This window comes from Giraffa tippelskirchi, chromosome 9 (genome assembly GCF_054371585.1).
Source record: "Giraffa tippelskirchi isolate mGirTip1 chromosome 9, T2T-mGirTip1v1.2.pri, whole genome shotgun sequence".
Taxonomy (NCBI): domain Eukaryota; kingdom Metazoa; phylum Chordata; class Mammalia; order Artiodactyla; family Giraffidae; genus Giraffa; species Giraffa tippelskirchi.
The window spans coordinates 156524124-156551856 of NC_137283.1; the positions used below are offsets into that span (position 1 = coordinate 156524124).

Consider the following 27733-nt stretch of genomic DNA (forward strand, 5'->3'; position numbering starts at 1 on the left):
CTTATGATAGCATGCTTAATTCCAAATCCTGTTTCTGCAAAGTATCAGTTCAACTATTTATCCTGTAAATATCCCTTTAAAATGAGAGTTACCCGTAAAGGAATCTTTGCTTGAGGGAGGGTGCAAATGAATCAGGTGAAAGTCATTTCCCCAAAAACTGGTTGTTGGCTACCTCTCTAAAAATGAATTCTGATGCATTAATTTTCCTTGTGTTATCCCTGGCTTTGGATATGAGTTTGTCATTTGTTGAGCTTGTGACTATTTTTAAATTAGGATCAAATATTTTTTTCCAGTTGACATCATACATATTAAGGCTAAGAATTGTATATACCATGGACCAGAGGAGCCTGGCAGGCTACAGTCCATGGGATTGCACGAGTCAGACATACCTTAGCAACTAAACCACCATCACATACAATGAAAAGATAAATACTTGTTATTTGGATATGTTTAAGTAGAAAGTAAGATACATATTTATATAACTTTGTAAGAAGATGCTTTGCAGGTCTAAAAACTAGTGCTTGGTAGGATTTTGTTCATGGATTCTTTCTGTGCCTTTCCATTTTTAATTCCTTTAGACCGGAAGTCTGAGCTTTTAACTCATTTGCTGTCTAGACAAATGAAAGCAGCAGGGACTTTGGTGGGTGTCTTGAAGTACATTGTTATGTAGGTTTGTGCTGAAAAGAAGCTTACAAATATCATGGAAATTACACAGAGTCACTGTGAGGTTATTCTTTTTGTGTATATATGTCAGTCAAATTATTGGCTCAATTCTAATATCAACCTCAAGGTGTATTTGTATCACATGTCCAAAATGATAGTTACGAAATAAGGTTGGAGGATATGAAGTGATTTTACAATGTGTTTCCAAGGAGCTAAGCATCTAATGAGCCTGGATGCTTGGCCTCTGGGATGGTAATTGGAAACAGAGGGCCAAGAATTCATTGCTAAATTTTAAGGGCAATCTCAGTCGTTTTCAGTAGAGCATTTTTGGTAAATATTTAGAAATGTTTGCATGTGCTGGCTTACTTTGTATAGTGTTTGCAGCTGTACTTTACTGTAAAGCTTATAAATTCAGTGACATTCATCAGTGACCGGTGAAATCCTCCTCTCTTCAGCATTGCCCTTAAGAAAGTTAGGGTCTAGTTGGAGAGAGAGAAGGAAAAACTACATGCCAGGATTTCATACTCAATATTCTAAAAAGGAGAAGAGACAATATTTCTGCTTTTGAAGATAACTGACTTTTTAAAGACCATTGAGCTGGCATTTTAACCTGTGCTTCAAACCCATGGGAAGTCACAGTGAGAAATCATTAACTGTACCCTATTAAAATCCTTAAACAAGAGACCTGAACTTGTCTCATTGATTGAAATATCTTCTCTGTTTCTAATTCAGTGTTTATCCTCATGCTCTCTTGGGGCTCTTCTGAGCAAGAGATGCCCAATTCATGTGAGGCTTAACAGTTTTCTACCAGTGGCTGATATAATACTGTCAACTAATTGTATTGAGAACCATAGCTGAGAGTATTTTAGAGTTGATCTGCTTTTTTTAAAAAACCCACTTATTTAATTAAACAAGGGAGTAAAATTTTCTAACTTATTCCCACTTCAGGACAGTAAGACATCGCCAGCATTGACTGAATTTATCCTTTAGCAAGCTGACTTATTACATAAACTGAATACCATCAAAACCAAAGATGTCTCTAGATGTAGTGAAGTCATGATATATGAATGTAAAATATTCCTAGGAAGGATCATGTACACTTTGTATTTATATTTATACTTACTGTTGTATACCTATTTTATATATTTATAGATTTCTAAAAATTCCTCCTGTGCTCCTTCCTGGCACCTTGTTCTATACATTCCGCTGTCACTGCCCTGCCCCACCCTGGCCCATCATGTTGAATGAGAACATATCTGTGCTCTATGTTAATTCATCAGTGTTTCTATTGTCGGAGTCTGATAGGATTGTTACTGCTCTCAGATGCCATTTCATTATAAGCACGGTGAAATCTCTTGTACTTGTCACTTAGGTTAGAATGAAAATTTTACGTGGGCAGAAGGTGGAAGGATGATGGTTACAGAGGGGCAAGTCTTTGTGGGGAACTTTCATGTAAATTAAATTTTAAAGTAAAACAAGCTTTTCCCCAAAAAAGCATTGACTTTCTAAATATAAACTAGCCATTGATAGTAGGGACTGTATTATTTTGGGTGTACTGGAAAGTATTCGGTATTCTGAGTGATGTCAGATATTGAAAACCCAACTTGATAGCAAGACTTTACCAAATCAGATAGTCATGGCAAAATACTGAATTTACTATGCATGAGCCCATGAAGCCAATGCCTTAGCCTTCACTCCATCAATAGAGAGGGAGGATGTAAGGAATGCTCTGGGGCAGGGGGAACTCCAACCCCTTAAAAGAGTCCTCCCTGCAATTACCTTACCTGCCAGTTTTCCAGCAAGATAAATGGAAGCACTGTAGCTTGAAGGTGCCTTGGTTAGAATGAGATGCAGTAAGGTCTCTCTGTTCTTTACAGGCATCATAGATCTGATGGTACTTATAAAAGAAGAATAGAGTTGGTGCCCTGCTGACTGAATTGTCCTCTAGAGGGGTATTTGTTACAGAGCTTCTTTGTTAACTAGGCTGAATGTTTAAACCACTGTTGAACTTCTTTTATTAACGTGTTTTAAGATAGCTATACGTATGGTACCCTAAGTATCTGCAGGGCGGGAATATTTCCCTATAATTTACATATAAAAGTTACGTGTGTGTATAACAGTAATATAGAAATTATATCTTTTTATTACTCTTCTGTTACACTGAGGTGTAGTCAGCACTGAAATTCTGATGACTTGTGAACACTAAGAAAGCCACCGTTTTTATATTTTTCTCTTGATATTTCTTTGATCAGCTTGTTGAATAACAGAAATGTTTTTCATGCCTTTGCAGCTTGAATGAAGCTCTCTTAACACCCATCCATGTCACTTTTTCAACCATAACAGAATTTTAAGGGAGAACAGGGAAGGAATTTATAGATCGTGCAGAGGATTTTTAAATTTTCCAAGTAACAGTTTGTTTTTTATGAAAAAGGATTTGCATAAAATTATTTAACTTCAAATAATGATTTTTTTTAAAAATTGAGTCTGTGTCATCTTTTCTGTTGAATTCCATATTGTAATATATTAGAAAATAATGATTTTATATCTAGTCACCTACCAGTTTTTTTTTTCTTTAAAGAAATCATGAAAGGCATATTTCCTCCCAAATGATTTTTACATGATGAGCCCTTGTTTATGAATAATGCACATTTGTTAGGTAATAGGTATCTGTACACAGAGTCTGCCACCCATTCTTAAGTGGGGGCTCCCTGAGTTAGTATGATACCATTAAAGAGGAAAATTCTATCTGGCGCCCAATCAGTGTTTTCCAGGCAGGTATGAATATGGAGTCAGTCCTGTTCTTGGTGAAGCCTATATGATTCCTTATGCACATAGGTCGCCATACATTTCAGCTGAGACCTGCCTGTCCTCCTGTTTTCCCCATGGAAGAGGTAAAGGCATGAGAGGCCAGACTAGATACCACAGGTCAGCACCGTTTTCTTTAAGGGCCAGATAGTAAATATTATAGGCTTTGAGGGCCATAGTCTCTATGCAGGTCTCCATTGTGGCCCCAAAGCAGCCATAGGCAGCACTTCAGAGGAATGGCTGTCACTATAAGATGTCCCAGTAAGATGTTATGGGACCCTGAAATGTGAATTTCAAATATTTTTCATCTATCACAAAGTAGTACTCTTCTGATTTTTTTTTTCAGTCATTTAAAAATGTGTGGCTTATGGATGGAGCCAGAATAGGTAGGATTTAGTTTTAGTCCCCACATAGCTTGCCATGCCCTGCTTTGTGGAGCCCACAGGTGTGCCCCTTTGCACTTTTGTGAACTGGCTATATCAGGTTAGGAAGGGAATACATTGGGGATAGGTACTTAAAGAATTATTCAGGACCCAACTATCTTCCACACCCGGAGAGAGGCCAGTATTCAGCCTGGGGCAGGAGGAATGGGTGGAATCCTGTCCTGTGGTCCCTGTCAGCCTGCAGCTCACACCTCTGCATGTGTGTACTTAAGTTTTGTTTGAAGGAACTCAGATAATTGCCTTAATGCTGAAGTGTGAATACTTTCTACATTGTATGTAGCATCTTACTTGCATAATATTCTTCCTCTGTTTCTACTTGGCTTCAGAAAAAGTTCTGAAAGTCTGAATTAAACTGTTGTTGAACCCAGTCATCAAGTTGAATACAATGTTTTATCTGCTGAATATATGCAAAATCATGCATCTCATGTGCCCCAAGTAGAGATATTTATATTAATATATTTTTTTCTCTGAATTCTGAAAACGTGATTCAGTTTGTCCCATTTTATTTTGGAGCTTTGACGATACTTTTTCTAGGGGTGATATTTTCAGTCACTTGCTGCTATTAGGTTTCTTACTCATACGCTCAATTATATGTCATTGAAGATTACGGTGTTTTACTTAGATGTTATTCTTCTTAGCATACGAAATTTTTGTTTTTCTATAATATGCATCTTTTTGTGAGGTTCTCATCTCATCAGCTATTCTTTAGAATGTTTTTAATCATTGGCAATTTTGCTGTTAAAAAGAGAGAAGTTAATTGTATAGCAGATGGTGAAAAGATAAATTTTCCAGGAGTCTTGGATCCTCATCCTGAGTTTGTGTTGTGACATTTTGGGGTACCCTGAAGAGCTCTAACCAGCTCTGCTTTAGTGGCCGCCTTTGTACTTCCTGGTCTACATTCATTCTTCAGATCCTAAGCATCTTCCTCCATCAGTTTCCAGAGCCCTAGTTTTATCAGTCCCAGTAGTAAGCAGTGAGGTAAAATTAAACAATAAAATTGCGTGAGTGGAAGATGTCAATTAGGGTTGAATCTGCTTTACAGACAATACCATAACCTAGTATTTCTGATCCCATTCTGCAGTGTTCAGTCCTAAGTTATCAAGACAAATATCTTTTATCCTGCCTCTCAGCCTTTTGGGCTCATTCAGCACCTAGTTCCAGGTCTCATCTGAGTTTGCAGAGTCAGTGATGTGGGTGCCTCGCCATTGCCACAGGCCTGCATTAGTGTACAGAGCTCCTGTTGGTGGGAACCCCATTTGGGATCTTTGTGCCCAGCCGTGAGGAAGACTGGAGTAAAGGTTCTGTCCTCTCACTCTGATAAGGTCTCAAAAGACAGTTTTCTCAGTTCTCTTCTTTCGTCCTCCTGTCATAATCTTTGGCAGGTGCTGTCTGTCCTCAGTGGTGTAACTGGTAACAGTAACCTTGACTCTCTGACCTTTGGTTTCTATGTGTATCAAATGGGAATTGTAATACCTGCCTTAGAGGATATCATGGTAAAATTACAGGACCTTAAAGATTGTTTAGCTTAAAACTGTTATAAAAAGTGAGTTATTGGAGAAGGAAATGGCGTCCCACTCCAGTATTCTTGCCTGGGAAATCCCATGGACTGAGGAGCATGGCAAGCTACAGTCCATGGGGTCGCAAAAGAGTCGGACACGACTTAGCAACTAAAGAACAACAAATACAAACATATACTATACCAATACTCAGTATTCACTGCTAGGCCAAATAATATACTTTGGTTGCACTTCCTTCTGGTATGGTACCTCTTGTTTTTCTAGAGTTAATAAACAATGACTGTTTCAAAAAAAGATAGTAAGTTATAACATTGGGACTCATTTCTGCCAATGTAACTTCAAAGGGATTTATTTTCATCATATCAGATAAAAATACACATCACTCTTCTATTTATAAGAGAACTTTTTAATTACCTAAAATATCAGAATTTCTCCCCACAAGGTTTGGTTACAGTTCGGATTGCTATTACATTAGAAGATCGTATTTTGAAATTCAGACAGTCCTCCAATATTGATCTTTAAGTAGGAGGATCCAAAGCCTTTAGTTTTTAGTTTACTGAAGTGATCGTGTATGAGTCAGGCATTCCATTCAGATGGTACATCACCACCTAGCATGCTTTTCCTTTGAGTCTTTGGCAGGTTTGTTGGACTAGGTGCTGACAGCTTAACAGAAAGCTGTAGGACAGCTTAATGAAAGAGGTACAAACTTACTTTTTAGCGATAGACTAGATCCTATGGATTTAACTTATAAAAGACCCCATTAAAGTCTTCTAATAACAAGTGGCCATGCTCTGAATTTGGGATGTTCTCTAGAAAAACTCTGAAAGGTTAGGGTTAAGATTTTCAAATAGTGTTTTGAATAGGTATTGGTCCAAATATGTGTTACTCCATCAATGCATGCTATTTCTTTCCTTCTTAGGATCTGTCTGGCTCCATTGATGACCTCCCCACGGGAACGGAAGCAACTTTGAGCTCAGCAGTCAGTGCATCTGGGTCCACGAGCAGCCAAGGAGATCAGAGCAACCCAGCTCAGTCGCCTTTCTCTCCGCACGCATCTCCCCATCTCTCCAGCATCCCTGGGGGCCCATCACCTTCTCCTGTCGGCTCTCCTGTAGGAAGCAACCAGTCACGATCTGGCCCAATTTCTCCTGCAAGTATTCCAGGTATTCATTTCTTAATAATTACTGTTTTACTCTGTAATAAATACAGACCTAGTTTTCATCAATAAAACCGTACACACCATTATTATTTTTTTTTTACTGTTTAAAAACCTAACGATGGGACCATCATTAGGAGTTAGGAGTATAACTGTGAATTATCACCAAAGCATACAAGCATCCTAGTTCCTAAGTATACTCAACTAGTGAATATAAACACTAAATTAGTAAAATCACCAGTTACTTTCAGTTTGCACATTTACCTTAACTTGCACCAAAAAATTACTTATTCTCTTAGCATATGTTTTGTAGTGATTTTGTTAAATAAGATCCTCTATTGATAAGTGACACTATGGTGAGATTACTGTGGAAGTTATTTTCTACAATATTTTTAATGTTCATGCTTATCACTGTCTTAATTTGCCAGCATACATTCACGGCCTTGTTATTTATACAAACTCTTACGTTTTAGTTTTGATATAAGAAGTTCATGTTCAATTAACCTCTTGCATTAGCTCTTTCCGTACTCGTGCTCTGGTATCTTTTGCTTCCTTTGTCATGTACTTGGGGTTATTAATTTGTTTATTTATTTGTCAGTTGCCTCATCCTATTCCAGCTTTCTTTCTTATATCAACCATCTTTCATTCAAACCCACCAAGCAACCAGCTTTCTTTTATCCATCAAATAGATGTAATTTTCTTTCTGTGTAACTTTTGCTAGCATGATGCAGGTGGCTACAAGAAGATACTTTTTACTCATCTGTCAGAATTACTATTAAATTGCTGATAAATTTTCTGATAGTTTATTCTATTATCTTAAAAACATGGATAGTAGTTTTTACCCCATCTTATTATTTTGCTTTTTTTATATTTTAAATAAATGTTTTATATATATATATAAAAACATACAAGAACATTTGAAAAATGCTAATTATTAAAGAACTATCAAATGAGTGCTCATGGCTCACCATCCAATTTAAGAGCTGGAGTTGTTTTTACCTGTGTGTTCCTTCCTGTCTTCAGCTCTATACCTCTCTTCTGCCTCAGATATCCTCTGAATGTATTTTAAATCATTCTTTCTGGATTATTTTGGGTTCTAAAAGAGTATAAATGAAGTATATATTGTTACTTTTACTTAGTTTTGAGTTTTATAGAAATGTATTATATTAAAAATGACTATATAATTTATCAGCCAGGTTGAGAGACTTGAGCCTATAAGGGTTGCTGATAATAATTGCAGTAGAAGACATATAAACCAGGAAGATTCTGGGAAAATCATGAAGTATAGTCACATATGTAATACTATATGTAGTTCTTTTCCACTTAGCTTTTTTGACTAAATGTTATGTTCCCAAGATCCATATTTTGAATTACATATAATTTTAATATATTTTATTGAAGGCATCTTGATTTTCTTTCAAAAATATTTGCTTGTGCTTATAATGGTTGTTTTAATAATAAAACCTGGATTTACCTGCTTTTAATGTCTTTAAAGCCATGAATACTCTGTATTCCAGAATTCCTTAGACAATCTTTGGTATTGAGATGGTTTTTGAGGTCTTACCTACCTAAACATTGGAAAGTTATATGTAAAATACTATATTTGTCAATGAACTGACTCCATTTTTCTGAATTGCATCAAAAAGACTTTTCTTAATAACCTAAATGAAAACTTTTCTGAGATATAAAAATATTTTAGTTTTTCATTTAAGATCCCTAATATGGGTAGTTCACAATCTGATGTTTTTCATACATATATTTAGCATTCTAGATGGGGATTTTGAAAGTTTTATTTCACTGTTTGGATTTTGATGCTCTATGAAACACACACAACCCAACAGAAGAACTCGGTTTGGAGGGCATGATATCACATGTTATAGTGGAGGTAGATGTAGTTGGTCTAAGAGTCTGGTACTCAGTTGTCTTTTGCATAGGATGAAGTTGTTCAGTGAATTATGGTTCTGATGACCTATTATATATTGTTCAGTTGCTAAGTCATGTCTGACTTTTTCCGACCCCATGGACTGCAGCATGCCAGGCTTCCCTGTCCTCCACCATCTCCAGGAGTTTGCTCAAATTCATATCCATTGAGTCGGTGATGCCATCCAACCACCTCATCCTCTGCCGCCCTCTTCTCCTTTTGCCTTATGAGCCCTGTCCTTCACAGAACCTTCAGGGGAGGAGCTGAATATGATTTTTCTCTGTTAACTTCTTGGAAAGTGGGTTTTCAATGGAAAATTTTCAGCTTTCTTGGAAACTATGTTTAAGGCTATTTGTTTTGTAAACTTATGCCAGAAATTCTAACTGCCCAAGGCCAGGGCCTTTATTTCATTTCATCATAGTGCAGCCTGTATTACTCTACATGATGCTCGATAACACTATTCAGCGAAATTTAGTACACAGATGAAATTACACAGCAAAAGCTCCACTTGTTTTCAGAGGCATGATATCCAGGTAAATCCAGAATTATCTTTGCTGAGTGTGAAGCTGTATAGTAATAGAATCATGTAAAACATGGAAAATAGAACATTTCTTTAATATTAGTGTCATTCTAAGGAATAGCCGCTTACAAAATCTGGCGAGCAGTTTTGGCATCTATTTACCTTTCTCTCAGATGGAATTACAAGTAACATTTGAGCTGTAGAAACTTTCTTAATCATCTCATCGTACCTCCTCATTTTATTGCCAAGCTGCTAAGCCTCCTTGTGCCTCAGTTTCTGTGTCTATAAAGATAATAACCACATCTCATAGGGTTACTATAAAGATGAAACGTGTTAATGTATATAAAGCAAACTTGCAGTAAGCATTCAGTGCATGTTAATTGTTATGTGATTATGGTTATTGTTGTTATTCAAAATGAGATGTAGAGACTTGTCCATGATCATTACTGTCCAGAGTAGCACCGGGGATTTTGGCTACAAGTCTGAATCTTACACCAGTGGTTTTCTTGTACCATTCAGAGGACATGTATATAAAGTTCCCAGTGATGATTTGCTGAGTTTACTGAGATTATTCAGTAGGACTGCTAGAACTAGCCATGAAAGCATAATGCATTTTCACAAAGTTGAATCCATTTTTCTCCTAACTTGAAAAAAAAAACAGGTATCTCAGTAGTTGCTCTTCTGGAATTTGAGTCTGAAAAGGTTAAGAGGAGACAGAAGGCAAGCATTTTTTTTTAAAACTCTTGCTTCACTCAGATCATTGGCAAATCGATTTCTATGTGATGTGATGGGCAGGCAGTCTAGCATAAAATTTACCAATAGATGCAGATCAGAATCCTGGGTTATTTCTCACACTTTTTGCATATATTTAGACAACATCAGTCCCACCCTCTCCCTGTTCCTAGCCAGGGCTGCCACACTCATTTGAGCAAGTTGCTCGCTGGATCAGGGTTGCGGGCCAGAGGAGTAAGTGGCAGTGAACTACGGCAGCTCTCCAGGGGGAAAGGGTGCCCTTTTACGATTCACACACAGGAGCCACAGAGCTGTCGGCACTCTTGTCCTGGGCCTCTTGGTAGTCATTCTCATGGCCGAAGTCCACATGTCACCTGTTTCTCTACTCTGTTCCTTAGCCACGCCCAGGGACATTTAAAAATCATGCCATATTTCATTGGGGAAAAAAAAAATGTGGTCTTCCCGTCCCTTTAGCCTATATGCCCTTCTTAAATTTTTTTTAAAAATATCCTTTTGTGAACTGTGTCATAAATAATAAAACCACACTTTAGAGATGATCATAAAGTTGATTATTTGGGGTTTATATTTAACTAAATGCAGGCATGCTTCCTTAGAGAATAAATGAGCCCTTAAGAGCTGATTTAGTAGTCTCGCTTCCTTTTCCCATCTCTAGCCCTCATGTTAAGTTTTGTTGGCCTGTACGTTAGCTTCTAAGGCTTCTCAGGTGGGGCTGATAGTGAAGAATCCACCTGCCAGTGCAGGAGATGCAAGAGATCTGGGCTCAATCCCTGGGTCAGAAAAATCTCCTGGAGTGGGAAATGGCAACCCACTCCAGTATTCTTGCTTGGAAAATTCCATGCACTGAGAAGCCTGGAGGGCTACAGTCCTTGGGGTCGCGAAGAGCCGGACACAACTGAGAGACTGAGCACACACACACATACACATTAGATTCTAAGATAATTTCTAGTCTGTCTACATTTGCTTCTGAGTCTGAACCAATGAAACAAAAATGTCTGACAGAGATGACATGGTTTCTCACCCTGGGCATGATCCTCAGATTGCTTTTTGAAAACATCTGTTTGGAATTTCCCTGTATTTTTCTGTCTGTAGCCTTTTGCTTTCTTTTCTCCCTCACCCTTCCTCCCATTCCCAGCACTGACTGGTTTTCCCTGACCCTACTTCTCTCTCATTAACTTCTGCTATATCTTGCTGCCTCCTCTCCATGTGTCACAGATTGGCTCTTTCAATCATTGTCTCTCCAGCAAGTCATTGTTAAAATGCACAGCTGTTGTGTAGCTGATAGCTGGGGTGAGGTAAAGCCAGAATGTTATGGGAGAGTCTTCCTAGCATGGCTCTCCCTGGGTTTGTTGAAGAAGAGCAGTCATTTTTCTCCATCTCTGCTCTGGTAAATGAAATCGACAGCTAATGATAAGTATCACAGAGGTGGATAAACAAAAGCCCAGGAAAGCACCCCGAATGGCTGACTCTGTTTCTTGCCTGTTAAACCGTTTCTCCACCCACTGCAAATTCGCCCTCCTGTCATGCTGCCTCGCGAACATTGTGAGTGTCATGGGAACAAGTACTGTGATGCGCTGGCACGACATTAGCCCTGGCACATCCCTAACTCAGTGGGGCTTTTCCTTCCTGCGTTCTTTTGAAAAGCAGGATGGAGATTTTCTGTGCTGAGTAGCCACATGGATTCTCTCCCTTTGTCTGCACATTACTGGGCTCCAGCATCACAGCTGTCTGTGGTTAGGGTAAAGGATTCAGCCTGGTGGTCTAATCCAAACAAGCATTTGAAAACAGAAATGTATATGTTATATGTTCCCTCAGTGCTATTATACATTTTCTAGGTTTTTACTTAATGTTTCATTTCTCATTCCTCTTCTGGTTGATGTTTTTATATTTAGAAACAGAAATCTCCCCATCTTTCTAATTGTTAGTATGCGTGTATGTACACATTTAAATAAAGCAAATCTAATGTAAGGTGCAGTTGATTCTGAAATGTATGGTAGTAAACATTTTGTTTTCCTTCTAATAAATGATCCCATTGCATTGCTTCCTGGGTTACAGCCAGGAATCAAGTTATGTACCTTGATTTAAGGAGAATAAACTATTGGGTCTTGAATGTATTGTGTAGGTCTTACACTGGGCCTAATTCGTCCTAACGCATAGTGGAAGCTGACACAGCACAACATCAGAATGCATTGCTGCTGCCAAAAGATTTAGTGGATGTTAATTTCACTTGTCTTGCCTCCAGAGCCAACCATTACAGTTTACTAACAAAGCAAAAATGTAAATAAGCCGAACTTTTTAATTTTTATTTTATTGGACAAAGGCTTTTGTCAGCTTCTTTCTCCATGTGCTGTAAGCAGCAACAGTGTTTAAATATTAAGAAGGGTGAACGTCAGTAGGGGACGGTGATAGGCAGGCAGATATTAACTGTCATAGCCTGATAGACATTTTTGTTTATAGAAACTTTAAATGTTCAGACTGTTGAGGACAGTTCATTGGTTTTATTATTAAAGATCTAAGGATAAAAACTGTAAATTCCTGAACAGATTTCCTGCCCCCTCACCACTTTTTTTTTTTTTTTTTAAGCATTTATACCAAATCCAGTTTTAGGTAGGGTTAATCACTTTCTTCTGACAACAGAGGGCTGTTGGCGATAATAGACTAGGACCAAAGATAGAAAAGTAGGTATTCTCATTAATGTCATGATGAAGAGACATTTATTTCAAACCATTCTTTTTCTGGCATAGTATTAGGTGTTTGTTATGAGAAGACCAATCAAAGTCAACATTTTCCTAGCTGTCATAGACAGAAACAAAATAAAATTTCATGAAATATGAACGTAAAACTCCCTTCCATTAAGTCGTATGTGCTTTTGCTCTTTGCCGTGTCTCACCTCCCACCTTGTCCTTCCCCAGATTGACTACTGGCCCGGAGAGAGCATGAGGCCGGGTCAGGGCATCCTCAGTGCTGAGAGGCTGTAAAGGAGGAAGGAGGGCAAGGGGAGAGTCATCTTTCATCAGTCTCTCAAGCTTGCTCTGATCTTTTTTCCATTCGTGGTGCACCACCCCACCTCCCACCCCCTGCCTGGTTTCCTCTGCAACCAGCTGGAGCCTTTCCCTCCTGAGCTTCTCTGCACAGGCGCCTCCCTGGGCGGAGCTGCTCTGTCCCTCTTGCCTTACAGAGACTCATACCTGCCAAATAAGTGGCTGTCCTTTGAAAAGGATCATGGGTTTTAAGAGCCTGCAGAAATGGCTTTGCCAGAGATCGCCCTTCTGCTCCCATAAAGCACCAGTTACTTTATGGTTAAGCCTGATTCTTTGAAGCTTTATCATGTCAGTTCTCGGATCGTGAGCGATGCATCCATGTACCAGCTAACAATAATGAATTTGTGCCCCTCAGGAAAATCTCAGACGCTGAAAGAATGAATTCCGAAGAAGGTGGCACATAGTAGATTAAATATGGAAGGTAACTCTTTGGGCAGCGTTAAGGTATATTTAGAGTTCTTCTGTATAAGTGTTCACCCACTTTACCCTCTGCTTCAAAAATGAGAGCTAAGTAGATCTCTGTAGGAGCCCATATAGTTGCAAATACAAACAAAATGATATTCTGGTCAAAAAAAACTAATTTTCTTGCTTAATTTGACATTCAGACAACCAGATTCTGGAAGGACGCTATAATGGGAAAGAGAAAAATGAATTGCAGTTAGGAGTTAGTCATAGGCTGGAGTGAACAGGAAGGATTTTAGTGAGAGGAAATGATAGTTCTGGTCTAATTTGTCAAGATTAGTACCTATGAAATGAACACCGGAGGATGCAAATCAGTCTCTCTCTTTTTTAATCCACTCCCCTTGGATTTTTAGAACTCTTAGGGCTCAAGCCCAACCCATTCTAAATAAGTAATTTTTCTACTTTTTAATTTATCCTTGTTTAATAAAACTCAGGGTAAAGTTATGAGTTAATTTCTATAAATGCTTCTAAACCAGTTTCCTTTCATGATAACATTAGAATCGCTAGAATTTTTTATTGAAAGTCTGCACAGTCACCCTACCTGGTAATCTTATTTTGAAACATCCATCAAGTGTTCTTTTTTGGCTTCTCGTGAAGTGGAAATCCTGCAACAGCTTGTTGAGGGAAGATGCATGCTGCTTATTGGCAAGCTGTGCAGAGAAAAAAAATTCTTAAATACAAAATGCCATTGATATATCCGTGTTTTTAATCTGTGGCAGCCCAGAAAACATCGATTCAGCAGTTCTACAAACCAAAGAGAACTTCAGCCAGTATTTTTTTTCCCTTACAAAGTAAAATATTTGTGTTATACAAAACAGTAATTTCAGATCCTTTCCAAATTATGTTTAGCAATGCTTAAGAAAGCAACAATGTATTTTGTCTTTTAGAGAGCTGCAGTGGCATGGTTACTGGTTATTAGAGCCTCCCCCTTTAAGGTACTAATTTAGAATGCAGCCAGAATCCTGGCTGTACCTAGGTCTCCTGCTGTTTCTAAAGGGCAGATTCCCTGTTGCTGACCTGCAGCCAGGCCCTTGCATTGGAAGCAGCTGCTCTAGTGTTCTTAGCTACTCTGCCCTTTAGAGGTCTCTCCTGACCCAAGTCAGGTGTTCTGATCATTGGGTAATGAGTTTTTTCTCCTCCTTTCCAAAAGCAGAAATCGTTCCAGTTCTTCCATCCCAACAAATTTCAAAGTAAGCCTTTTATCCTCCTCTCACATTCAGAAATGAGAACAGTGGGATTTTCTCAAAATACACAGTCCCACTTGGTTTTGCTCCCCGTTCTTAGTTAAAATTAAGTCATGCAGTTCAGTTTAAACTCTCCGCTCATTTTCCGTTTCCTTTCTTTGATCTTCCACATATGAAAAGACAGGAAAGCCCATGTCACCAGGGTGCTGTTTTGTGCCTCATCCAGCTCTGTAAGCTCAGCGATGACGAAAGTGCTGACGTGCTAGATCCAGCAGTCCACTCCCACTTCTCCCCTATTTTTTTTTTTACATTGTTCACTGAAGAAGCACTTCAGAGCCTTGTTTGCCATTTGTTCTCATTTCTTGAGCTGAGTAGACTGGCACTGCTCTCATCTTGTGCTTAGCTGACTGACTGCTGTTGCTTCTTGAACCAGCAGTGCGCTGCCAGTGTTAAAGCTATTGGCATTGACCTGTTGTACTTTCTTCCTCACTGGGAATGAGGAATTGGAAGGGAGGGGCACAAAAGCTTTTAGGAGCTAATTTTAGCCTAAAAGTACAAGTTTCAAAAGTCACTTAACTATATTTTGGAAAATGGTGATAAAGTGAATAGTTCTTCCAGTCAAGATGTTCCTGAAGTTGATTTCCACTAACTTTTGATGTGTTACTCTACTTTCTAAAGGGAAAAAAATGGTAGTTATGGAAGGAACAAAACTGTTTTACATGGAGTGTCATGTTTATTTCTCTATCTTCTGATAACCCTGGAGCCAAGATTATTATGATGTGTTGATTGATTATAGCCGTTAAGTCTCTTACTAATCAGTTTCATCACTGACTCTCAATTCACACTTACACCTTTGATTTCTCTTCCATAACAGGGTGATATGGGTTGTCATTGACTAATGAAGAACAGAATTGGTTTCGGCAAGAGACAAACCAAATGCCGACACCAGTCCTAAAATGCATTAATCTTTAATAATCCACATCTGCATGTTTATAAATGATATAACCAGAGATTGTTAATGTTGATACTCTCTTTCCCAAACAGAAAGTGACATAGGAGTTTGTACTTGCAAACTACGTTAAATGTGTATAGCTGAATGCCAAGAATGTGACCTTGCTGAGGATGCCAATGGATTAATTCACTGAATTTTTTTTTTTTAAGTAGCATGTTGCACTTTTGCTGTTGGGAAAATCAGATGATGTTCTGAGGAAAGCCCACTAGCCCAACTGCTCATTTTCTTCTTTCAGTCATTAATTCAGCAAAGTGCTCAATGCATCTTATGCTGTGGGCATGTTTCTAGAATTGAAGAAAATACACTGAATATAAATGGCAAAGGGACCTGTCCTCATGAAACTTAAATTCTAATAAGAAAGACTGTAGCCTACCAGGCTCCTCCATCCATGGGATTTTCCAGGCAAGAGTACTGGAGTGGGGTGCCATTGCCTTCTCCAATAAGAAAGACAAGAAATATGCAAATAATAAACAGCTTATTGTTGGGGGAAGGGAATCAGATTGCTTCTTTAGATGGCAATAATTAGGGACTGTGTCTCTAAGAAATTAATATTCAAACAAGAGGCTCAGTGAATGAGGGTCAAAAGCAAGTCTAGGAGTGAGGTATCCAGGCAGAGCAAAGAGCGAGTATGAAGGCCCTGAACCAGGGGTGTGTTTGAGTGCTGAGCAGGGGACACAGAAGGAAGTCTTTGAAGCTGAAGCATAGTGGGGAAGGGGAGATGGAACAGCAAGATAGGTAGTTAGATTAGAGGGCAACCCAAGATCAGCTTCTATAGGATTTTGTAGCTTATGATTGGAATTGAGGAATTTAAGTGTGATGGTGGAGAAGGCAAGAGAAGGGCATGATCCAGGGCAGACTGTAACAGGGCCATTGTGGTTGCTGAGTGGACTATAGAGGGGGCAGGGCAGAAGCAGCGAGACCCATTAGGGGGCTGTTGCAGTAGCCAGGGGGAGGCTGGGGGCCTTGGTCATGGCTAGATGTGTGGGTAGCAGTAGTGGGCACAGGATGTTTTTGGCCCGAGAGATTGGTGGTAAATAGTGGTTCTGTCCAGTGGAAGACAAAGGAAGGAGTAAATTTTTGAAAGAGGAATCTGGAGTTTGGTTTTGAAGATGTAACATTTGAGAAGCCTGTTTGGCATCCAGAGGGCGACTTTTGAATAGGCAGCTGGTTATACAAAGACCCTGGATTCCTAGTAGAGATCTAGGCTGGAGAAGAAAGCCTATGAGTCATTAGGGATCTAGATGCTGTCACCTAAGACACCTGGCCTGCACCACAGTCACTTGGAGGGCCAGTGAGAGCACAGATGACTAGACCCCACACCTAGTTTCTGACTCAGTAGGTTTGGGTGAAGCTGGAGAATTTGCATTTCCAGCAAGTTCCTAGCTGAAGCTGAAGTTGCCGTCTGGGAGCTCCTGATCTGGGGAATGAGTGGAGGTTAGTGGTTCTCAACTCTGGTTACATGAAACATCCTAGGCCAGACCCCAGAGATGCCAGTTTAATGGGTCTGAGTGGAATACTCTGTGGTATGCTCTCCAGGTGATTATTACATGTAGCCAGGGTTGGAGGTATTGAGAGAAGAATTCTGAGGACTGAACCCTAGGGCACTCCCAAATGTAACAGACCATGAAGAGGAAAAAGAATAGCCAGTGACAGAAATGGAAAATAGGGAGAGTCTGGTGCTCTAGAAGCAGTGCAGAGAGAGATTGTGTGGAATATGAAAGAGACCACCTGTATCCATTTCAGCCTAACACTTCCCTTGACATATTCCAAGGGCATGTTTTAAAAGGAAGCTAGTACTCCCAGTTATGATCTTGTATGTATGGGTTATAGAAAAGCTTAGAGATAAATAGCTCATTTTTTTAGGGCAGCATATTACCTTTAAAAAAAAAAGACTTTCTATAGCTAGGTTCTAATTGAGTTGAAATTGTAATGTCATGGGAAAAAATCTTTATGATAAAATAATTGTTATAGTCTCAGGCCTAATTCAGTTAGTAATAGAATCCCTTATTTTCACAGTTGTTCCTTTAAGTCTGTTTAACACAAAATCCAAGAATCACGTCATTTAAATTCTACTTGCAAAAAAGGCAAAAACATGTATTTTTAAGAGAGTTGAACCCTGACGCATAGTTTTTTGTTTGTTTATGTTACATGTTGCTTTTTACTGTAAGTGGACAGAGGAAACTAGTTTAGTATTCCCTGTTTCAGGTCTACTAAGAGTGGCTTTGGGTCAGATCTTTCCTTCTTCAGAAATGAATTCCTTTTGCTTGGAATATCCATCCTGCCCGTTACCAACTGGCAAACTCCTACTTATCCTTCAAGACCCAACTCCATTGTCTTTTCTTTTGCAAGGTCATATCGATCCCTCCATACCAAAGAGAGTCCTACTGTCTATCCTGATGTTCAGGGTTGTCTACCTAGCCCAGAAGCCTCTTGAAGGCAGTGATCATTGCTTCCTTTTTATCCTCGGTGCCAAGAACAGTGCCTGACAACTAAAAGGCACTCCAGAAACGTTGGCCCAATTAAAAAGTTCAGTTCTCTTAGAATAAAGATGTATTCAAGAAAAGAAAGTTCTAAAATTTATAACTTACATAACCTTTCATCCTATGGCTGGAAGCCATCTTTCTGTATCTGTGTTTATGTGCTAAGTCTTTTAAGTCATATCTGACTCTTTGCAACCCTGTGGACTGTAGCCTACCAGTCTTCTCTGTCCATGGGATTTTCCAGGCAAGAATACTGGAGCGGGTTGCCATGCCCTCCTCCAGGGGATATTTCTGACCCAGGGATTGAAGCTGCATACCTTATGTCTCCTGATTTGGGAGGCAAATTCTTTACAAGTGCCACCTGGGAAGCCCACAATTCACAGTTTATGGGATCATTCTATTTGCCTTCCCTCTGGAAAGAGATTCCACTGTGATAAGATTATTCTATTTTCTTCCTCTCAAAAACAGAACCTGAAATAGTGGTCCCAGAATCTGTCAATTTAAACCAGACCTCTATATATGTAGACCCTGCCTGCTTCTAATCTATCATATACAGAAATTGTGTCACATAAGTACTGTAGCAAAATTCTGGGCTTGTCTAACGTCCAGTTTTTTTCATTATCTCATCTTTTTTTTAATAAATATCTGTTGTTAGTAACTAACCATATCTTCAAAGAAAATGGCCAATTAGAAACAGATTGGCTCTGGGGAGGGTTTTGTCGTTACCCAGATAGTATTCCCGTTTCTAAGTATCCATGGTCAGCACTGGCTAGGTAAACACGAAATGTTAGCTAAGGGCTGGAATTTAGGTTTCAGCAACACATGAATAACGGGCTCCAGATATGTGAAAGTGACAAGCAGAGGTAGGTAAGAAACACGTATTCATGAAAAAGAAGGATACTTGCTGAACGTTTATTTAAAATCTGAAATAAAAGAGTAGATAAAAAACACATGAGGATGTGATCCAGAATGTCCTCCTTCCTGTTTGTGCTGCAGCAGTTAATATCCTGCACTCTTGGAGCGGCCCCTGTATCAGAGGCTCTGCTGACCTGGGCTCGCCCACCAGGCCCCTCTGCAGGTGCCCCTAGAGTGGTGCTTTGCCCACAGCCTAGTCATCCTTTGTTCCTAAGAGGCATACCCCTGAGCACATCACCACTGCCCATCCAGCCCCCCCCCCGCTACCCCAGTACCTTTAAGTAAAAATAATAGATTATTATTATTAATAAGCTAATTAATAATAATATTAATTAATAATAATGTGCCGCTTAGAACATAGAGATTTCAGTCAGAAGCCTTGGGTTTCTTTTTAAACTTTTTCAGCATACAACAGTGCTTTCACTTTTGCTGTTAAACGTTATTTTATACTAAGGAAGTTTTATCATGACAGTAAGCTCTCATTATTAAGTGTAATTATAAATGCAATGAATTTTTAAACGCTTTGAGAAAATAGTATTTTAGTACATGCATTAACGCTTAATTACACATCTATATAGAAAATACGTAGAAACCATGTCACCTGCAATGCCAGTATTTTTACTGTCGGTCCCAAATTTATATATACTATGCCATTTTCCTCAAATCCCAGTAAACTCCCAGACTGTATATCTTTTCCTACCTTATCTTTCATCCAGAAGTAGCACAAAAATGCCTGTGGACTGACCATGTGTCCCACCTTGCTGTCTGGAAAGCGTGGGCCCCCTCCCTGCAGGGTCTCTGTGTGTAGACTCCTCTGTGGATCTCTATGGTAGATGCCAAACATCTTGACACAGGTGAGCATCAGTGTGTGGGTACTTTCCATAGCTACTTACGTTTACACTCGAGAGTTGTCCTGAGGTATTGGGACCCAGAATGAGAAATTTGTGACAAGAGGGGATGGAAGCAAGTGAAACTGTTATTAAAAGAAAGAAAGTTCCTTGGCTTTCAAAAGGCCTGTCTCTATCAGGCAGTATAGAGCAGAGATCAAGTGGAAAAAAGGGAGCAGGCAGGCGCCTCATCTAATCTTTCTCCTGGGGGCCCAGGTGGACAAATTGGCAACCCTGTTCACAGCTTTTTTTCCCTCTCCCCTTTGTACCATAAGAACTGCTAATCGGATCCATGCTGCTGCAACTGTGGTTAGTTATTAACAGAATAAAAGCAGATTTCTTCAAAAGAACGGGTGGGGGAAACGACTATACAAAATTGCAAGGTTGTTAGAATCTTAAATGCACAGCAGTCGATTTTTTCCCTTATTCTGAATTATACGATGAATACAAGTCTTTCATCTGTCACTATACCCATTTCTTCAGAAGGCAGCCAAATATTAAGCTTCTCAAAGAAAAAAGGAATCCTAGAAAGAGGAAAAATATTGAGGGAGGAATAAGAATGGGTAAGAGAAGGGGGAAATTAAGTTTTATTTTTATTAATTTGTCCTCTCGAGAGAAATAGAAACTTGCCTGCTTTATGATTTCCCCTCCCCTGCCTCTTACCTTACATCAAAACAAGGATTAGAACAGATTTAGCTGGTAGCTATTCTGCATTTTGTGTCTGGTGTTCTGTAGGAGTAAAGTTCAGAACGTACCTCTTTCTTATAGATGACAGAGTACTATGGATCTAGACTTCCAGGTGGAGGACAGGCCAGCTGTGTTATATCCAAACAAATCTTCTCTTTCCTCAAAGATTTTTCTGCACCTTAAAGACTTTTAAATTGTATTTGTATACCTGAGCTTTAAAGCTGTTGGAAAGGATGTATGTTTATGAGGATGCTGATTACAGCATTGAGCAGATTTTCAGCATGGTAGTTTGTATATTTCAGTGTGTCTCTGATGTTCATAAGGGATACCTCCTGAGATCCTCAAATATCACAAAGATGGAAGTGGCTCCTGCTTTCAACCAAATTAAGTCTTTGGTCATAACATATCTTCACACTTAAAGTTGATAAACTTTCAAGGTTTTGTCTTTTATTTAGTGGCATTTCTCACAAAGAAACAGTTTTTAATCACTTGACCAGAGTTGTTGGGGGAGTAAAGATCTGAACCGAATGGCACTGGGAGCAAAGTGAGCACCCAGGTTAAGCCACATTGCTCAGGTCCCTCAACAGCTGTAGCGCAGGACTGAAAATCATGCCTCAGTAAAATCAGACACTGCCCCTCTCTCACACCTTGTAGGTCTTTTAGGAATAGTCCAGACTAAGAATGTTACATTTTAGTGCTAAGAATTTCCTGTATGTGTTTAGGGCTCTGGTTTATCTTGAGTTAAAGATTTTAGAGATTGAAATAGTAAAGTCTAATAGTCTGCTTTGGAACCAGTCTGTTGTTGCATGTCCAGTTCTAACTGTTGCTTCCTGACCTGCATACAGATTTCTCAAGAGGCTGGTTCCAAATAGGGAAAGGAGTACATCAAGGCTGTATATTGTCACCCTGCTTATTTAACTTATATGCAGAGTACATCATGAGAAACGCTGGGCTGGATGAAGCACAAGCTGGAATCAAGATTGCCAGGAGAAATATCAATAACCTCAGATATGCAGATGACACCCCCTTATGGCAGAAAGCGAAGAAGAACTAAAGAGCCTCTTGATGAAAGTGAAAGAGGAGAGTGAAAAAGTTGGCTTAAAGCTCAACATTCAGAAAACTAAGATCATGGCATCTGGTCCCGTCACTTCCTGGCAAATAGATGGGGAAACAGTGGAAACAGTGACAGGCTTTATTTTGGGGGGCTCCAAAATCACTGCAGATGGTGACTGCAGCCATGAAATTAAAAGACATTTACTCCTTGGAAGGAAAGTTATGACCAACCTAGACAGCATATTAAAAAGCAGAGACATTACTTTGCCAACAAAGGTCCGTCTAGTCAAGGCTGTGGTTTTTCCAGTGGTCATGTATGGATGTGAGAGTTGGACTGTAAAGAAGGCTGAGTGCTGAAAAATTGATGGTTTTGCCCTGTGGTGCTGGAGAAGACTCTTGAGAGTCCCTTGGACTGCAAGGAGATCCAACCAGTCCATCCTAAAGGAGATCAGTCCTGGGTGTTCATTGGAAGGACTGACGTTAAAGCTGAAACTCCAATACTTTGGCCACCTGATACGAAGAACTGACTCATTTGAAAAGATCCCGATGCTGGGAAAGATTGAAGGCAGGAGGAGAAGGGGACGACAGAGGATGAGATGGTTGGATGGCATCATCGACTCAATGGACGTGAGTTTGAGTAAATTCCGGGAGTTGGTGATGGACAGGGAGGCCTGGCGTGCTGCAGTCCATGGGGTCAGAAAGAGTCGAACACGACTGAGCGGCTGAACTGAACTGAAGGGTGTGTTTTCCCTCGCGTTCCCTGACCTGACTCAACCACGCACCTGGTGAGAGGGCCTTCGGTCTCTCACCTCTGGTCTCTGTGAGAAAGCGTCTGCTCAGAAGGACTGTAGTGGGTGTCAGGTAGTGAGCTTATCCAGTGGGCTTCCTCATGAAAGGCGTTAGGTAACTTTAGTACTTAATACCAGAGGGCAATTAGAAAACTTCTGGTTTGAATCCAGTGGGCCGAGTGAAATAATAATGCAAGCTTACAAAAAACAAAACCCAGAGAGTTTATAGTAGAGCCCTTTGAGGGCATAATTTTTATGTAGAATGCCTGATAGGCCTTTGCAGCTACTCTGTGTTGGACTTCAGCAGTGACGTTAATAGTGAGACTCATAACCCTGAGACTACAGTGAAGGGAGTAGTTGGAAACATAATACAGCAAGTATTTGACTTCGTGTTTGGAGTGAAGATACATGGTTCTTGTAAGGGTTTTGTCATGTTCTTGGGGATTTCTTCATTACCTTCATGCCTTAGAAGTACACAAGTTATGCCTCTGCAGTACTAATTTTTATTTTCAGGAACCAGTGACACATCAACAGTTTGCAATTTCTTGGGTAAGGACTTGGGAAAATCTTACCCTATTTTGAATGAACTTTTGAACCATAAGACATAGAAAGGTTTGTCATCCGAGGTTCATATTCCCTGTTTGAAGTTGGGGGAGCAGGTTGCTATGGCTCTGTGTTCCCATTTGGAGGGTACAGGTAGAGTAAAGTGTTACTTTCTATTTTATACTACTCTAGTTTGAGATAGAGTTGGTTCACACTAAGGTATTGTGTTGACAGCCTGTTCACAGCTGCCTTTCCACCTTCCTTACCCTGACATAGCACCTCCTGGTAAGAGTGAGATACTATTTAAAACACACCAAACATCAGGAAGTACTGGGAGTCCATAGTCAAGTCCTTTAGTAAACTGTTCACTGTAAGCACTAAGCTGCACCCTGAGCAGACTCCAGATTTTAAATGTCTGCTTTGGAGCACACTGGGGTAGCTGGCTTCATGAATCTGAATAAGAAAAAAAATTTTCCCTTTATTGAAGCAGATTAAACAGAAGACACCTACAGAGAGATGCTGTACTCAAAATAATTTGTGGATTTTCTAAAACATCTAAATAAATGCCTAAGACTAGGACATTTATTGAATTTATGGATTATTGAAAGCTCGTTTTTCACTCACACCATTGCTCTTAGGTGTTATGCAGGTATTTCAGTGTACTATACAGATGACCAGGGAAGTCTTTGCTGCTTGCATTACAGAACTGCACTGTCTAATCACATTGATTTGGATATGACTGTAGATAAGATGTTCGGTGATCTCCGTAGATATGGAGCCCACCATGCTATCCACCATTGCCGTCTATAAATAAAATCATGTTTGTCCTTTATCACAACAAAGAAAAGATCCTAACCAATACTTTGTGTTAGGATCAGCTATTTGTAAAGAGGCCTTACAAATAGCTGAGAAAAGAAGAGCAACAAAAGGCAAAGGAGAAAAGGAAAGATATACCCATCTGAATGCAGAGTTCCAAAAAATAGCAAGAAGAAATAGGAAAGCCTTTGTAAGTGAGCATTGCAAAGAAATAGAGGAAAACAATAGAGTGGGAAAGACTAGAGATCTCTTCAAGAAAATTAGAGATACCAAGGGAATATCTCATGCAAATACGGGCATAATAAAGGACAGAAATGGTATGAACCTAACAGAAGCAGAAGATATTAAGAGGAGGTGTCAAGAATACACAGAAGAATTATACAAAAAAGATCTTAATGACCCAGATAACCACGATGATGTGATCACTCACCTAGAACCAGACATCCTGGAATGCGAAGTCAAGTGGGTCTTAGGAAGCATCACTATGAACGAGGTAGTAGACGTGATGGAATTCTTGCTGAGCTATTTCAAATCCTAAAAGATGATGCTGTTAAAGTGCTGCATTCAGTATGCCAGCAATTTTGGAAAACTCAGCAGTGGCCAGAGGACTAGAAAAGGTCAGTTTTCATTTCAGCCCCAAAGAAGGGCAATGCCAAAGAATGTTCAAACTACCACATAATTGCACTCACTTCACATGCTAGCAAAGTAATGCTCAAAATCCTCCAGGCTAGGCTTCAACAGTACATGAACTGAGATCTTCCAGATGTTCAAGCTGGATTTAGAAAAGGCACCAGAGATCAAGTTTCCAACATCCGTTGGATCATAGAAAAAGCAAGAGAGTTCCAGAAAAACATCTACTTCTGCTTCATTGACTACACTAAAGTCTTTGGCTTTGTCGATCACAACAAACTGTGGAAAATTCTGAAAGAGATGGGAATACCAGACCACCTTACCTGCCTCCTGAGAAACCAGTGTGAAAGTCAAGAAGCAACAGTTAGAAACAGACATGGAACAACGGACTGGTTCCAAATTGTAAAAGGGGTACATCAAGGTTGTATATTGTCACCATGCTTACTTAGCTTATATGCAGAATACATCATGCGAAATCCTGGGCTGGATGAAGCACAAGCTGGAATCAAGATTGCCAGGAGAAATATCAATAACCTCAGATATGCATATGACACCACCCTATAGCAGAAAGCGAAGAGGAACTAAAGAACCTCTTGAAGGTGAAAGAGATGAATGAAAAATCTGGCTTAAAACTCAACATTCAGAAATCTAATATCATGGCATCTGGTCCCATCACTTCATGGCAAATAGATGGGGAAACAATAAAAATAGTGACAGACTTTATTTTCTTGGGCTCTAAAACCACTGTGGACTGTGACTGCTGCCATGAAATTAAAAGACCTTTGCTTCTTGGAAGAAAACCTATGGCAAACTTAGACAGCATATTAAAAAGCAGAGACATTACTTTGCCAACAAAGGTCCGTTTAATCAAAGCTATGATTTTCTAGTAGTCATGTATGAATGTGAGAGTTGGACCTTAAAGAATGCTGAGCGCCAGTGAACTGATGCTCTTGAACTGTGGTGTTGGAGAAGACTCTTGAGAGTTGCTTGGACTACAAGGAGATCAAACCAGTCAATCCTAAAGGAAATCAGTCCTGAATATTCATTGGAAGGGCTGATGATGAAGCTAAAGCGCCAGTGCTTTGGCGAACTGATGTGAAGTGCTGACTCATTGGAAAAGACCCTGATGCTGGGAAAGATTGACTGCGGGAGGAAAAGGGGATGACGGGATGAGACGGTCGGATGGCATCACTGACTCAATGGACATGAGTTTGGGCAACTCTGGGAGATGGTGAAGGACAGGGAAGCCTGATGTACTGCAGTCCACAGGGTCACAAAGAGTTGGACACGACTGAGTGACTGAACAATAACGACAAGTACTTTGTGTTTTAGAAATGAAAGGAAGTAGCTGCAAAATATAAGAAATTATATCCTCCAGAAAATCTATAAAGTCAGACTGTGGCAGAGGAGTCTCATGTTCTGCTTGACAGAGCTGATTTCCATAACATGAAGTATGAGGATGTATTAGAAAAATGCAACCTAGTGTCTTAGTTTGGGATGCACAGAATTGAATAATGAATGGCAGTGCAAAATGAAAGTTGATCATGACTGTGTTGTACTGGTAATTGGTAGCAGTAATTTCTACAATGTGTGCTTTAAAAAAAAAAAAAAAAGCAACTCCTCACTGAAGTTATTGACTACCAAGATTTCTTGAAAAGTGGAAGAATAATTCAGTTGCTAATTGCTCAAAACTATAAAATATATATTGATTTTTGTAACAGCATTCCAGGGTAAGAATGTGGTCATAGTAGAATTATTCACAAAATGGAAATATTCCTCATTTCTTCTCAATATTCAACGACAGCCACAGCTGGCAATTTAATTCACATAATTTGCAGACCGTATGTTTCCTAACAAGCCTGTCTTACCCTTATTAATTTCAAAAAATAAATTATGAATAGGATCCAAGTTTTTGTCACTAAACACCTCATGATCCCCACACACCCTAAAGATCCTTATTGAGCAAGATGGGCTAACAAAATTGTTAAGGTCTCTATGAGTCAATGTGTCATTTCATGTTAATTTTAAGAAACCAATCCTCTTGAAATACTAATGGTGAAATATCATTTAGTACAATGCCTTGTATATAGTAAGTACGGAGTGGTTTTTTTTTAACGTCATTTTTTTACATTCAAGTAAAACTATCTCCATTTATATAAGAAATTATTAAGACAAATAAATATGCTTTCCAGATGTTACTCTGTCTTTATCCACTTTTTCCAAGTGTCAGTTAATGTAGTAAAATTGGAGAGGGAGAATGGATTCCAGGCAGGAAAGTTGAGATCAGGTAGTATCTGTCATTAAAACTCCAGATTTACCCTGTTGATTAATTATATCATTATTCCATCTTGGTTAACTAAATCCATCTTGTGAAAGTGAAGTCTCTCAGTCGTGTCCAACTCTTTGTGATCCCATGGATTATACAGTCCATGGAATTCTCCAGGCCAGAATACTGGAGTCGGTAGCCTTTCCCTTTTCCAGGGGATCTTCCCAACCCAGGGATCAAACCCAGGTCTCCCACATTGCAGGTGGATTCTTTACCAGCTGAGCCACAAGGGAAGCCCAAATCCATCTTAGGTTGATTTTTTTTTTTTTTTTTTTTTTAAGCGACAACAGTGTGAAGGGAAGAAATGCTTTTCTCCTGGCCACTACAACTTTTGAAAAATGAGATTTCTGGGTATTTCTTTGTCTATTAGTTTTATTTAGAGATAGCATGGTATTACTTTTAAAAGGGTGAATGATTTGCTTGCCAGAGGCTGTTGTAGTTTAGAGTTAGTGTGCTTGTTCTTACTGAGTTCCTATAGTTGTATGCTATAGTAATTTAGAAAGGAATTAACCCAGGGAAATTTTGGCCTCAATAAATGATTAATGTAGAAATCCTATTTATCTCATGTTTATTCTCTGCTGCCCCAACACAACAGTGGTAGAGTGTAACTTAAATATGATTGCATCTGATCAATAGTTCTGATTTATTTGTTTCAGTCTGGCCAAAAAAAGTTGGGAACATAAAACTGCAAGGAATTGCTTCTCTAAAAATATATCTGCTAAATGCACTTGCCATTTAAGTCTTAGAACTGCACTCGAATTAAGTGCTGGGAAATCCAGGGCACCCTGTACGAGATCTGATTTGGAAGAGTTCACAAACAAAATTCTTACTGGCATTTATTTATGTAGGCCTCTTTACTAAGTTTGGAGAGTGTACTGGCTTTCTAAGTCATCACTGTTGTTAATAAATGCCATTTGATATTTACTGACTTTCGGAGCAAGTGTTCCTGAATGTTTCTTTAATGATATTGTAGTTTAGAATAGGGATCAGCAACTACCACCTTTGGGCCAAATCTAGCTTACCACCTGTTTTTGTAAATAAAGTTTTATTTATGCTGCTCTGTTTACATGTTGTCTGTGTCTTCTTTTGCACTACAACAGCTGAGTTGAATAGTTGAGACAGAGAACATATGGC

At 39.3% G+C, this 27733-nt stretch overlaps 1 protein-coding gene and 1 long non-coding RNA gene across 17 annotated transcripts in view; both read left to right on the forward strand.

The window, feature by feature from the left end:
* ARID1B (AT-rich interaction domain 1B) overlaps positions 1 to 27733 on the forward strand; it is a 418737-nt gene that overhangs the window by 287980 nt on the left and 103024 nt on the right. For all 16 annotated transcript variants that reach the window (XM_081529735.1, XM_081529728.1, XM_081529730.1 and 13 more), the window contains one exon: positions 6348 to 6591. In XM_081529735.1, coding sequence (XP_081385861.1) covers positions 6348 to 6591 — 244 coding nt within the window. The remainder of the gene's footprint in view (positions 1 to 6347; positions 6592 to 27733) is intronic.
* Positions 22522 to 27663, forward strand: LOC145521307 (uncharacterized). The gene is made up of 2 exons (XR_014065308.1): positions 22522 to 25534; positions 26663 to 27663. It is a non-coding gene; the product is annotated as an uncharacterized LOC145521307 (long non-coding RNA).